The following is a 15,723-nucleotide window of genomic DNA, read 5'->3' as shown; positions in this document are numbered from 1 at the left end:
GACTGCGCCGGGTACCCCTACCATTGACACATAAATATACCACTGAGAAGAAACAAAATATTTATAGAATATTTTTGCTTTTATTAATTTTTATTATTTTTCTAACGTATATGCAAATCACCGAAAGACGTTCATTACAAAAAAGAATATACACATTGCCTCAATAATCTCCGAACAGCCCTCGTAAACATGTAAATGTATAGCAAACTGAAAAATTAAAAAAAAAAAAAAAAAGACGGCAAGCTATATGTATTTATATTTCCGTTTCTATATCTTTGCAGATATACATAGTGATCACACAAGTCTGTCATTTGAATCATAGGCAAGATCATGTTCTGATCATGAGCAAAACTATTCAGAATTTCCTGTTTTCCTTGATGTACTAATAAGAATAATAAACACGTAAAGAAAACAAAGACATTGTAAAGTTATATTTAATTGGATATTTTGAGCCTCTGCACAACAGGAGCTCGTTCATGAAAAATTCTGTTGTACGCATGCTTAATTCTCTATTTTCATTCGATACTATACAAAACATGCTGTCTTTTAAGTTTATAATGTCCATCAGAAAATTATGGATATTGACTCTGGCTTCGCTTCGGTCAATATTGATTTCTTTTTCATAGATAAAAAAAAACCTTTTAGACATAATAAATTTGTCATCGCAGGTCTGTAGTAAAGACCCAAGTTATATTTATAATGCTTATCATTTGATAACGTCATATGTTGAGGATCCTTTAATGTCACTGAGCTCTTGGTATTCACTTCTAACATTTTCAGTGGTCATTACATCTACGTAACCAGCATTACATTGTGGATTTTGACTTTCCTTATGACTTTGCCCTGCTCTCTTCCCACTCATGCGACGTCTGTAAAAATGAAAGGCAAAAATTGGTCAATAAAATAACTCATGATGTCTGATTACTGGAAACTAATTGTTTTCTTTAAAAGAAACATCCTTAAGAAAAAATGGGGTAAAATTATTTTGATTATATCCGATACTTGACCTACCGTTGCAGAAACACCACTACTAATAAAACGGCTATAACTGCTACACAAACACAAAACCCAGCTAGAAGACCGTAAAATCGTGATTGCCAGTCGCTCTCCTCCTTTGCTTGGACTGTAAAGAAAATTATGTTAAATGCTTTTAATGAATTCATTTTTCTTTTCCAAAAATGAAAATTGATTTCAATTGCTTATCTTTGCAAATGGTTGTTCTCAATAATACTTAATACGTTCTGTATCTCTTCATCAACTATTTCCTAATTGTTATATATAATGCAAACATGTATTTTTTTCTATTTTCTATCGTAGTTTACAATGTGATATAACATGCAATTAAAAAGCAAATACAATTTTCTCACCTGAAAGATACGATTTGCCTTTTTTCACAATTAAACAAAAGTTCATTTAATGAATATAAAAATAAATAATTTTTTTCTACAAGTTTCCAAAATAAAAATGATACCATTTGAATATAACATGAGTATGTTGTTTCAATTTACTCTGAAAACAGTCGTGTCCTTGCCAGCCAGCCTTACAACTCTCTCTACAGGAACCAGTCACATGATGACAGTCACGTGTTTTCTTACAAAATGCACTGCATTCTTCTTTGCAGTCAGATCCAAAATAACCAAAACTACAAACTGGAAAAAAAGAATATAGAATATAACATGAATATAACATGAATTATAGTACAGCTAAACATTGCAGAAAATCATCACCAAAGTTCAGAATTTTTATCAGGGAGAATTTTCTAATTTAAGCAGAAAGGAAGGAAACCGATCAAGTGGAATGCTACAATACGACGTGCTATAGTTGGCACTTTTGCAGAAGTTTTTGTTCTTTGTTTTTATTCTCTGTGCATTTTGTGTTGTAATTCCAAATGTGTATACAGCTAAAAACATTTAGGACCTGTAAACATTATATCGGGCATGATTTCCCTTTGCACCCAATTGCAGTTGCTTCCCTTGTTTAAACTCTCTGGTTTTGTTAATGTAGGGCAGACGACAGAACTGTCATAGGAGCTATAGATTTGTATCTGCGTCGTAAAATTCAACATTATTTGGCAGAAATAATTTCTAGAATAAATCTACGATTTCTATGCTTGTGAAGAATTATAATAATGAGGAAATTATGGAAACGATATCAAATCGAGGAAGGAAGAGTCTGGTTGATGAGAAGGGTGACAGAATTTTGATTCGGACAGTGAAAAAGGATAGAAGACAAACTTTGAGTGAAATTGTGGATCATTTCAACCAACATGCTTCTCATAAAGTGTCTGTAAGGACTTTTCAGAGAAAAATCAATTCACAGACACAAAATAAGGAAGATAACCACTGTGGCCGAAGTCAATCGAAAACGTCGTGCTCATCTTTTTTTCATTTTTTTTTTTTTTTTTTTTTTTGAACATGATCTATTGTAAAATTAATACAAAGGGATTGTGACACTTTCTATTAACTTAGAAAAAACCTTTTTTCTATAATATATACCGTAACTATAATGACCATCGAACGAATTAATTACAGATTTAATGAAGATGTGGAGTTATACATGTTATACGTATATACAAAATATTTCAAAGACACTTATCATAAATTCATAGTAAACAAAGGCGTGCTCAGTGGTGTTAATATATGAGTAATGACTCCTGGAGGAAAGTGATTTTTTTCCAAGATGAAACTCGGTGTTATCAAACGAAAATCGTCTGTATGTTTGGAGAACTCATGATGAAACGTATCGTTCCGAGTGTGTCGGTCTACATAACCGCAGAGTAAAAATAAGCACTATTTTTGGTATTTCTGACATCTTTAGGAGTGTGTACATTAAATTCAATAACTTGAAACATGATCTCTAATAAGTTTGAAGAGACTCTCGAGAAGCATTTCTGACCAGTTATCTCAAAAAATTTTGGAAATTCATCATTTGTTTTCCAGGATGAAAATTTTCCTTGTCATGCCTCACAATTGAAAACAGCGTGGAAACATGAACATGATTTAAATTTTCTTGACCGGCAATCACATTCCCCATTCCTAAACATCATCGAAATGTCTTTCTTATTCTTAAAAAATAGATTGAGAAAATCGCTGTCAGCATTTAAATCCAAACATGATTCGATCAATGAAGTTTTGAAGATATTGTCTTCTCAAACTGTAAAGTTTTTTGAAACTTATACAATTCCAAGAATATAACTTACAGTGGTTTCTGCTAAAAATTTCATCATTCAATACTGAAAATTTCAAGATAGTTTTTAATTGATGGTGGTTTGAAAAGACAAGAAAATTTGCATAGAAACAATGACGACAGGGAAAGTTTCCCCGCCAGAATGCATTAAGGTGGAGCAATTTTTCTCTTGGGAATGAAGATACTTGTATTTTACCTTTCCACCCGAAGCATTATAAGAATTCTACACTGATTGCTTTCTTTGTTTTAACATTCAGAACAATTACTAAAATAAAGCCAAAATATTCGCATCTACTCTTTTCAATAAAAAAATATAAAAGAATCTAATACTGACACACATATGCCTTATTTTGGAATCCATCTTGTTAGAGTATTACAAAACGTTAAGTCGTAAACCCTCCTACCGTTATCGCACTTCACCCCTTGGTATCCCGGTTTGCAGCCGTCTTCACATGAACCGTTGATATGGTGACACTGATGTAGATAACGACAACTTCCACAGGTTTCATTGCAGTGAGAACCATATTTACCCCCGTCGCATTCTGCGTCAAATGAAATCAAATTAAAAAAAAAAAATACAATCAAATGAGAGTAACCAAAATTGAACTGATACGAACAATTCTATAAAATCAATCAAAATTTAACCAACCATCATTCAAATTATGTCACGCTGAATGCATATATGATTTGGTTATCGTCAATTTAATCGAACAAATATTGTATGAGATATATAAATATATATATATATATATATATATATATATATATATATATATATATATATATATATATATATATATATATATATATATATATATATATATATATAATCACTCTATTATTTTCGTTCATAAATATTTTGTCCCTAGTATTCCGTATTTAAAATAAATAAAAACAACAATGCAATTCTGGAAAAATTGACTTCTAAGACAGATTATATAAATGGCTGTGTAAAATAAACATATGATCCGTGTGTTTTTCTAACTGATTCAACCAATGTTAGATTGCACATATATTTAGGTCTGCACTTTCTTGTCATGTCTTGCCTACAAAAGGTATCAATTGCATATATTTTTTTTCACATGCAAGATATACCTTCATCACCTCCATATACATGTAACATTTCTTAATTATAACGGTCATGATTGTTTTAAGGAATATTTTGTGTTTGGCCAGTATATCGAAATGATCGATCATGAATAACATCACGCGTACATGTATTTAATGTGCATGTGCTATAACCATGCATTACTCAAGGTCATAATTAACAGGACAATCTTATGTATACGATAAGCTGTCTATTTTTAATTAAAAAAAAAGAAGACATTATCAAGGCACTTGTGAGAATGGAAAGATATGTTTTAAGTAATGTATATTTGTGTCTCTGTTGTGTCTTGAACAATCTCAAAACTATCTTTTATAAAGACCAGAGCAGATACATGCGTTTATATAAAATGACAATATTCATTCAGAGTCATTTTCATTTTCAACCATATCAATTGACGATTGTCAAAGATAATGCTCGGGACTGTTAAGGCGTACTACGAAGAATCAACGGAATGTAAATGTGCATAAATACATATCTTTTTCAACTGAATTTATTTTTGTAAAGCTACTACATTATAGCATGACTTTAATTTTAATTGAAATAACATTGTATATCCCGCTCTGTAAGAAATTTAGTTTGGTCACGTTATTTGACAGTCACGTGTTAAATCCATGTAATGTGTACTTTATGTAGGTCATAAATAAATTTCAATATTGCAAGGGCATACCCTAGTTAGAATTTTAAAAAAATCAGTAATAAAATAAATCTATATGACTTGTATCTTATGAAAAGTGCTGCTGCTTTAAATAAATTTTGCATTTTATTAGTTTAAATTTCAAGTTGTTTGACTCTAGTCGAAATATGTGTAACCTTCACAATGCATTTTATTTATTTATTAAGTAATGTTCTGATTTCAGGAAAGCAGCAGCACTTTTCAAGTTAAAGAATGTTTCCGTTATGCATATTCAAAAAATGGTCAAGATCTATTAAGTGTATGCCTTTGCGAAAAGGCGATTTAATGAGACACCTCAGCGTGAAACATTAATACCCTGTACACAAAAACACGGTAGAATTAATTCAAAACATCCTCCGATAGTTTTTAAATAATGACACTAAGCAAAGGTTTCAGACTTGTATTGATGGTCTACCTTAGATTTGCAAATAATATTCTGTTTAATAATAAAATTCGTTTTTCACTGTGGAAAAATTACTTGGTCCGCCTCTCACTGCACACAAAATGCATCAAATTTTAACATGAAGACGTCATGTCGACAAGTACATTGCGATCAGTGACTTGTTTATATCTTGCTGTATGGGATTTAACTAGCGGCAAAATGAATGCAGTGGTACGTTTTGATGTAGTTTATCACTCTTATGCAGTTTAAACCCTTAAATTATTTCATTTTCTGTTGTTGTAAGGAATTGCTATGTTGTGTGATGTCAGAGAAGACATTACATCCCGCCCTCTTTATGCAGCCTTAACAGAGCTGCGTAATTTAGACTAAATCAAATGATTGTACTTTGAATTGATTATCATTCATTCAAATATCATTCACAGTACCTCAAATACAAGTGAATCATAAAAGTATACATTTTCAATGTATTTTTACCTTTATCACATAATAATCCTTTCCACCCTGGTTTGCAGCCTCCCTCGCATTCCCCTGATGTATGGTTACATCTGTTTGTCACTGTACAGAGTTCACTACATGTGTCCTTACAGTTTACACCATACTTTCCAGGAATACATTCTTAATTCAAACAAAGAAGATGTAGATTGTTATCAGCTAATTACACGCATCGACAAGTCTCTTTTGAGTTTCGTCTTCTCAGTATGACATTTACAATTAAGCAAATGCGTGAAAGGTACGTTTATATAATGCAAATGCAGATTATTTGTATTTTGAAAAGTTAGAAATTTAAATAGGAGACATATTGAACTGAACTATAAAAATTGATAAAAAAGGCACTGTAAGAATCATTTGGATGGAGTCATTAATTCTTTTTTTTTATGCGTAGCCCAATGCTTTTTTACTTATTATTTTTTAAATGTCTGTTGTCTGCACAAAAGCTTTGTTTCTGAAAGGGAAACGTAAGTTGGTTTTCAAGTGTTAAAAATGTGCCGTTGTCTACGTTTAGTGTTACACGCATACATCAGGTCCAGCACCATACCCTGATAAAAGTATATAGCTTGATAAAGCCATATAGCTTTATCAAGGTATTATAAATACCTTGATCAAGGTATTTTATGTAATGAAAATACAAAAAAAAAAAATCCTTAAAAAAATAAATTTAAAAGTCAAATTATGAGTTGTGGTCAGTGTGTTCGCTCGAGCATGAAAAGTACTCAGGTATCAAAAAGTCAGCATAAAAGAACGGCTCTTCACATGACATGCCTTTTTACTGATTTCTTTGTGTTTAAGTACTTTACATGCATGAGTGAATTTACTGAGAACAACTCAAAACTTGGCTTGCAGTATTTATTTTTTTTGGATTTTTTTTTTTTTGTATTTTCATTACATAAAATACCTTGATCAAGGTATTTGTAATATCTTGATAAAGCTATATCGCTTTATCAAGCTATATACCTTTATCAGGGTATTGTGCTGGACCTGTACATGTGCGTATTTAGTGACATTATATTTATTGAGTTGATTGTATATTAAATTGTTATAAGATTTATGATTATTTTGAAAATTGCACGCTGCATTTAAATAGGCTGAGCTAGTATGATTAGAGATTTTGTTGGTGCTTAATCATACGTCAGACAATTGGTTATACTCTTTATTATAAAATAAATAGGAAATCAATACCCGAAATGCAAATTCTCCAAATACGATAATTATAGTATAATATTTAATAGTACTCTCACAGGGATTTTTTTTAATATCCATTTAAAATACATGCTAATTACCTGTTTTACAGAGTAGGTCATAGTATCCACTATCGCATCCTTCATCACATGTTCCGTTTATGTGATCACATTGTTTGTAATCCAGACAGACACCGCAGTCCTGACTGCAGTCTTCTCCGTATTTCCTCATATTGCATTCTAATAAGTACATTGTTTCTAAAGGTTATTCATAATTTCCATACTATTAAAACAGAGACATTTGAATATTTTTTATTATGCCCCCGGATCGAAAGATCCCGGGGGTATATTGTTTTTGCCTGTCTGTCTGTTTGTCTGTTTGTCCGTTTGTCTGTGTGTCCGTTTGTCTGTTTGTCTGTTTTTCTGTCTGTCTGTTGTCAACTTTAACCTTGCCCATAACTTTTGATTGGTTGGAGCTATGACTTTCATATTTCACATGTGTATTCCTTGTGACAAGACCTTTCTTTGGGTACCATCATATTTGACCTTTTGACCTTGACCTTGGAGTTTGACCTACTTTTGCAAAATTTTATGAGACTTTAACCTTAGCCATAACTTCTGAACAGTTGGTGCTTGGGGTTTCAAACTTCACATGTGTATTCTTTGTGACAAGGCCTTCCTTTGGATACCAATAACTTTGACCTTTTGACCTTGACCTTGGAGTTTGGCCTACTTTTGAAAAACTTTAACCTTGGCCATAACTTTTGAACAGTTGGTGCCTAGGGTTTCAAACTTCACATGTGTATTCCTTGTGACAAGACCTTCCTCTGGATATCAACCACTTTGACACTTTGACCTTGACCTAGGAGTTTGACCTACTTTTGAAAAACTTTAACCTTGGCCATAACTTTTGAATGGTTGGTGCTAGGGCTTTCATACTTCACATATGTAATCCTTGTGACAAGATCTTCCTTTGGATACCAATCACCACTTTGACCTTGACCTTGACGTTTGACTTTTATTAAAAAAACTTTAACCTTCGCCATAACTTCTGAACAGTTGTATCTAGGTCTTTCAAATATCATAGGTGTATTCCTCGAGACAAGGCCTTTTTTGGGGTATTAACATTTCTTATCTTTTGGCCTGGATTTTGACTTGCATTTGAAGAAACTTTAACCTTCGCCATAAGCTGCCATACGGGGGCATCAGTGTTTCACAAACACATCTTGTTTTTTAATTTTAATTAATCTAATCTACTAAGATATTTTTAATAAGGGAACTTAATGGATATTACTAAATGTAACACTTTTTAAGACTGTTTAATGGTGAAATGTTTCAAATACACTACTCAAGCAAGCAAGAACATGAGAAAGACATGAACGGAATTTTTACCTAAGTATTGAAATTTAACATATTTTTGGCAATATGAAGAAAACTCACGCTGTTCACAATGTCCATCCTTATAACCAGGATCACATTGAAAACAATTTCCTGATTCTACATGACAGTACTGCTTGCAGTTTACAGGACACGGGATGGAACAATTTGATCCATACACCCTGGGAGCAGAACAACCTATAACATAAACATATTTTAGCAATAAGGAATAGACAGCTTATATGCAAGCAATGTGCTTCTGTATTCTAAAGTCCTTCTTTTGTATAAATACTTACCATACACTTCAACTTCACAGAAATCAGTAAAAGCAAACTGAGAATATCCACTTGGATAAGTTGCATTAGGAAGTCTCTCATTGTAGTAGATTACGTATTGTCCATGTATAGGACAACTTATGTTAGCGACAGATGGTATTGTGGATCTGTTGTGGTTTGTATCGTGAAAACATAAATAACCATCAAATCTATCTGTTGTATTTGAAATATACAGTTGAAATCCTAGAAATCTGGTGGTGTAAGGATTTGAAGGACCTGGAAATGTATATAATTTAGTTCTTGGGTAGGATGACAGCTTTTTGTGAGAAGAAAGTTGGCAAATAGACAATCTTGAAAAGGCATTGTTCTTTTTTTATCAATTTGCTTTTATCTGTAATTTTGTTTGTTTGTTTGTTTGTTTCAATATGCATATATATTATTCTAGTTTATGCTTGATGAATAAACGAAGAATCCCCAAAATCTACATTTGTATTAATTTCAGTCATTTGAAACAATTTTTTTTAAATCTATTCTAAACGAAGATTGTAATTTTTCCTCGATATTAAGGTTTACTTCAATATTGCTATGAGGAATAGGGAGGTTTTTCATCTCAGAATGAGGCAAAAAGAAGTCTTGTTATCCTAGAGATATAAACAAAATATCGTTAAATATAGGGTAATATTTGTAGATATGAAACTAGAATTCAGTTTTTAAAATAATAATAATAAAAAAATCTTTAGAATGTCATCTTTTTTCGTACAGTGCGTCTGGTTTACAAGTTACTTTTTGACGTGTTTTTAATACAAAGCTAGATTGTTAAGATTGCGATAAAATTTTTAAAAGACGTAAATGATATTTTTATAAATTATCCAGTTCTATAGACTTGGTTGAGGTAATTGGTAATATTTTCAGTAAGAATTTCCTTACGTATGAGAGATGCTCAGGGCAAGAGCAAAAGCATTCTAAATTTTTACTAGATACTAGAATTTTGTTCTGTTGCTAACGCCCTTTGAAAATACGTACTGACGCACATAATTTGAAATCATCTATTGGTGTGTGTGTGTGTGTGTGTGTGTGGGGGGGGGGGGGCGGGGGGTGATCATTAAGCAGTAAGGATTTTTTTTTTTTTTGCGCCATTCTCTACTGCATGCAAGAAGAGATATAGCCCTTTATATATGGTACTGAGGACTGCAAATAAGTGTTTTTGAAAAAAAACAAAAACAAAACAAAACAAAACAAAATAAAACAATTTACACAATCATTAACACATACATAACTTCACGAATCAGACAATTTGGCAGCAAGTTTAAAATTTCTCTTATCAGTCACGACTAAAATGCTGAGTAAACTTGTTTTGTATTTACCAGACTGAAACTTTTTTTTTTAAAGTGAAGTAAAGAAGACAGCTAGTTTATATCTTTCCTCTCTAAGAACTTAAACTGAAAAATAAGAATAGACGACTTCCTAGAAATATTGATTACAGTTTCTAATTTTAACTAGGTGCACTTTATCCAAAAAAGGGTCCTGGTCATATCTTATTTCCCAATTAATTGACCATGACCCTATGTCCCATTTCAAACATCTCTATAAAGTAAATGCTTAGTGTTTTCATTTTAAATGAAAAATGATTCCTCTGGTATAAAAATAACAGCTCTGAGAAATTTAAGTGTTTCTGAATTTTGCTAAAAACAGATTTGCCTTCCACAGATATTTTAATATGAGCCCAACCCTCAATCAAAATAATATTTATAAAGGATTTTTGAATTTTATAATTGCACATTTTAGATCAGAGGTTTCACTTTACGCAAAATATTGGGGGGGGGGGGGGGGGGGGCTGAAATGTGTCGTCAACTTTGAAGATTTTTTAGGATGAGTGAAGAAAGACACATTTGATAACTCATAGCACATGAACTGGAGAGAAAATTACATCAATTTTAAAAGATATATGTATGTATGTATGTATACATTCACCAGGGGTCCAAGCAATATTTAATATATTGTTAATTAAAATGAAGTTTTTTTTTAAATTCACGGGGCCAAAAAGGCTCTAGGTAAACTTGCTATTTAACTATTTGTGATTTGGTCAGCTAGAATAAATTTAAAATGTGTTGACTGTATAGGTACTATTGGGACATGTATAATTCTAAGCATTAATATGAAAAAAAAACAAAAAAAAAGAAAAAAAAAAAAAAAAAAAAAAACAAAACAAAAAAAAAAAAAAAAAAAAAAAAAAAAAACTTCATGCATCGAAGTTAAAATTCATTGCAAATAAAAATTAATTGTTTCAAAATGTTATGAATAAATATTCATTGATATCAAGAATAAAATAAGGTAAACTAACCCCATTCTTCATTTTCAGTCCTGTAATATATTAAGATGTGATGTATACTAACGACGGATGTCAAGTTTACCCACCAGGTGGCAGTGCTCTGTTTATCAGCAGTTAACACACATTGACCTCCGAATGCACTGAGGTCAGTCTTAAGTCCATCAACAGCATTACTGGAATGGAATCTACTATCTCCTGGATTGTACTGGAGTTTTTGCCATGTTGATTTATTTAGAGCTATGTTTTCTACAAAAGCAAAAAGTCCCAGCTAATTTATCTAACTTACTGCTATATAAAATAAAAAAAAAAAATCTCAAATTTCAAAAGTTTACATTTTTTTTTTAATTAGTTATAGGCACATCTTTTGTACTAATAATCCTGTTTTGAAAATCAGTTCTTGCTAAATATATGGAAGACACTGACTTTGTTACACAAAAATTTGGAAAAATTACTTGAAAGAAATATTACATACGAAGGTTAGAAAATTCGAGGACAAGGTTGCTGTGAGCGCTATTTGCATGAAACCAATAAAACTCCGCAGATAAAAAAAAAATGTCCATTTTTTTCCTAATTAATATGCTGAGATGTTTTTCCATTATCAGTACAAAATAGACCACTGTATCATTAAGAGAATAAGAAAGCATCAAAGAGCATGTTACTCTTCCGCACCTTTCATTTTCTAGACATCTTCCCACTGTTTGCACTCTGTTACCTTAGAATGTAAATTTTCTAATACCAATGAATAGTTCAAACTGATTGATTGCTCATTTATTTTTAAGTCCCTTATGAGAAATTTGCACTCGTATGAGACATTACCAAAAAAAAAAAAAAATGCGAAGGGCTTCCGATTTAGACATTTACTCATCTCTCAGCCATTGAGCAATGAAGTTTTTTTTTTTTTTGAGCCAGCGCCTACCACGTCATGGGACCTTTGTTATTCAGGTCTCATCCGAGAGACCCTTGACTTTCACATACAGTGTAACGTATTTACATAAAATAAAACACAGGGATCGTACCTGGTCAATTCCATGGTTTGGGGTGTTCAACATTAAATGATTGGAAATAATTGGTCTGATTTTAGTGGACTGCCGAAATATACAAATATGTCCTAACCTTATCTAGGTAAATATAAAATCAACTAGTTAATCACTATAATAATCAGATGCAAGCAACAATTAATTAACTGGTAACCTAACACAAATCTAGAGCCCAGTCGCCCTCGGATTACCGCATATACTGTAGGATGCCTTATTCAGGACGGACAGTATATGTGGTAGCCCTTCCACTACTACACTCACTATAGGATGCCTTATACAGGACGGACAGTGAGTATAGCAGTCTGGATGGACTGGTCAGCCAATGCAGACGAGATCAAACAAACTATGGCTAGCCTCCCTATTGGAGGTCAACCTCGTTTGTGGAAGGCCTTAACTGATTTGACCTTCCAAATACTCTAACTGTAAAACAGGCGAGGAATATTAAACGTGAATACGTCATTCACTACACTCGTCTTCTAACCTTGGCTGCGTCCGAAGAACAACTACAGACGACTGCAGAGTCTCGGTATTTATATATGATTGATGTCACCTGATGTAAACTGACTAATTGAGAACTTGCATGATCGTATCTGAAAATTCCAGAATCATTACAACAGCATCGGATATTTGTCGAAGGAACAGACACTTCATATGCTGAAGTCTTAGGTTTGAGGATTTACCTGGAACAAGAATCGAACCAGGTACCTTCCCAACAAAAAGTGAACGCCATACCACGCAGCTTTCGTGACCGGTATCAAACTGATCTATAGGTGTTTTTTATTACTAATTTGATCTTTTTTCCTTATTTTTTTTTAAATACATAAATTATATGCATCAGTGATTATTTTCAAAATACTGTAAAATTTAAATAGTCATTAAATCAATAAATATATCTGGTAATTTAAAGATGCTTTTGGCCTTTGATCGCCGAGAGAATCTGGACTTCCAAAACATTTCATACAGTTCTGTAAACGTATTACATTTAGCTCTGTATTCTTTTTAGCGTCTTTCGAGGAAAGCAACTTCCGCTAACTCAAGTGCAACGTTAAATGGCTTGCACGTGTAGATATAAATAGGACCATAAGTAAATACACTAAATCAATATTTTGCTAACTTGTTCAAAAATCAAATTCCGACAAATATCGTACACGCTTAATGTAATACATTTACATAATTTCCATTCACTTAAGATGACCCGCAATACAGGTATCTACACCCAAAGAAGTAACAGTGAATGCTAGCTTTTTATTTAAGAATATATTTGAGAAAGGTGACCAGGACTTTTGAAAGCGATACAACAGTGAATGACTTTGCAATATTTATTAATAATCTAAGTCAATAAATAAAATATTTCTCCCAAGTTATTTTTTTTTTCTGATGTAAGGCTATTATATATTTATTTGGTTTAGTCATTGTCATTTGTGGGAGGATGTGAGCAAAATGTAAACCGTTTGGGTACATCAATACTGTGTTTTCTGTGCCCGTTACGTCCACCATGAGTTTTGATGAGTGCACGATTGCTACATGTAAATGCATTGCAGACTCTGAGAATTTTCTTTACAGGATGTTGGCGTTAAATTGGCATCTTTCCTGCCCAATTCACTCTTTGATATCCGTAACGCGGCATAAGTTGTAACCTTTTGGACGGTCTTCTGCAACATGTTATTGTGGCTTTGCAAAAGCCATAGGCTATGTCTTGAACGGTTATTTATTGACTCTGTCTGATGATAACGTTGCTACACTCAATTAATTGTACAAGGATGAACATGAAAAGTTAGCTTCGTCACCCTGACTACCACCAACATGTACATGTACTTGTGACTAATTTTTCATTTCAACATTTAAATGCAGTATAACCTTACTATTCGATTCTTTCAAAATGGAGAACCTGTAATCAATAGCATTTTTATGGTGACTAAACCAGTTAAACCAGTTAAATCCTTTCATGGTTTTGATTAAGGCCAGTAGTGGATTTAAAAATAAACGTATGATGAGCGTATTTTTGAATAAAAAATGCCAAAAATATCTTAGAAAATTAGAAAAAAGAATTCGCCCTATTGAAAAATGTCTGTATTTATACCTGACAATACTGCTGTGAACAAGTATAGACTCAAAAAAGGATTCTTCGAAAGAAAAAAAAAAGCTTCAGAGCTTAGCCTCTACTGTGTTTGCAAGAGCTTACCATCTTTTTTAAAATTTAATTTTATTCCCGATTATCAGTAAAATCTTCGCAAGAAAACACTCCCTGATTACATATATGTCCTTGGGACCGAAGTGCAATCAATCAGAGTTGTTTGACCTTCCCTGAAGAAATATTTCCTTATGTGCTCCTATCGTAGATAAAGACTTGACACATGTGAACAAGGAAAAGGAGAATGTATTGAGAATTTAAAACATATAAGATTTTTTTTTTTAATCTTTTCTTTTTTCTTTTTTGTTCTGTGTATAATGACTTTTTATTATTATGTAGTGAACATCCCTAGTAAAACGGCAGAAGAGGACTTTTTGAATTAAAAATGTAGGGTAATTTAGTTTTTTGAGATAAAATTAAGATTATGAGCACATTTTCTGTTTTCATTCCTCAGTTTAATCTTCTATGAAAAAAAAAAGAATAGAGAGCAATTAAATGCAGGAGGCAGACAAGTATCTGGATGTCCTGGTGAAAAGAGCTATACAAATTAAAACCAGTACAATTGTACATGTTGAAATGTGATTGTTTTATAACTGTGTGAAAAAAAAATGATTTCCTGGATAGGCCAAGATACTGTGCTTTATACGTACCTCTATAAATCGATACTCAACAATATAATATTTATATGCACAGAAGACATGAACTTACCGTAGCAAAATATGAAATCAATTGTAAATACCAGAGCAGTAATTGCTACACAAGTGAACATCATACTGAAAACAAATCTCCATTACGCTTTACAGGGAAGAAAATTACACTGTTGACAGAAGCGTCCTTATCGTTGACCCAATTAAATTACTACAAACTAAAATGTTTTTAAAGCTCAGCATACATTTCTTTTGGGGATAATTTAAATACCCCCACCAATAGAGTATATATGTTCACTGATGCGACAGTGTCCGTATTGTGTAACGAATGTTTCAATATAATGACCTTATTTGCAATTACAACTTTTCGTTTGGAAGTAATTTGACTGACATGTTTCCCGCCACTTGATTTTCTACGGATTACTTCATTTACCTGATCCATACAGAAAGCTCACTTCGATTGAGATTATTCGACAGTACACGCATTCTCCTACGACAGATCCTATCCTAACTCTTGTGTTTTCAGAGGTTTTGCCCTCTTTACGAATCGTATTCGCTGAGATTTCTGAGATGGACCCTTGGTACTTATCTTCACCTTTTGTAAATTTCAAAAAATCGTGGATGTAATACAATGCCCTGTTAAAATTTTTATGTGCCTATCTATATGTATAACTTCATACAAATCTTCAATGAGAAGTTAAAATAAGAAGTGACGTTCTAAAGTTTACAAAGTCTAAATTTATGTATATAAGTGATGATAATTTTTATTATTACTGCAACCCTTTATAACTAATGTACACTTTCCCTTAGTAGCAAAACTATAAGTATTCGTTAACTTTAAACTTTTTCTTTAAATTTCCTTGTCAGCAATATCCATTAGA

The 15,723-nt window shown here is 32.3% G+C and overlaps 1 protein-coding gene across 1 annotated transcript; it reads right to left on the bottom strand.

Moving 5' to 3' along the window:
* Positions 1-420: 420 nt before the first annotated feature.
* LOC133174440 (multiple epidermal growth factor-like domains protein 11) lies at positions 421-14,971 on the bottom strand. Its single transcript, XM_061309565.1, has 10 exons — positions 14,904-14,971; positions 11,040-11,273; positions 8,720-8,974; positions 8,487-8,621; positions 7,149-7,286; positions 5,845-5,985; positions 3,591-3,728; positions 1,509-1,649; positions 1,012-1,123; positions 421-869 (listed from the first exon to the last, which is right to left on the bottom strand). The coding sequence occupies exons 1-10, from the start codon at positions 14,965-14,967 to the stop codon at positions 707-709; spliced, it is 1,521 nt and encodes a 506-aa protein (XP_061165549.1). The 5' UTR covers positions 14,968-14,971; the 3' UTR covers positions 421-706.
* Positions 14,972-15,723: the final 752 nt, after the last annotated feature.

Source organism: Saccostrea echinata, unplaced genomic scaffold (genome assembly GCF_033153115.1).
Source record: "Saccostrea echinata isolate AGI-Se365-2 ecotype Australia unplaced genomic scaffold, CSIRO_AGI_Sech_v1 ptg000058l, whole genome shotgun sequence".
Taxonomy (NCBI): Eukaryota; Metazoa; Mollusca; class Bivalvia; order Ostreida; family Ostreidae; genus Saccostrea; species Saccostrea echinata.
The sequence above is the reverse complement of the archived record's forward strand: the minus strand, read 5'-3'. Positions and strand labels throughout refer to the sequence as shown.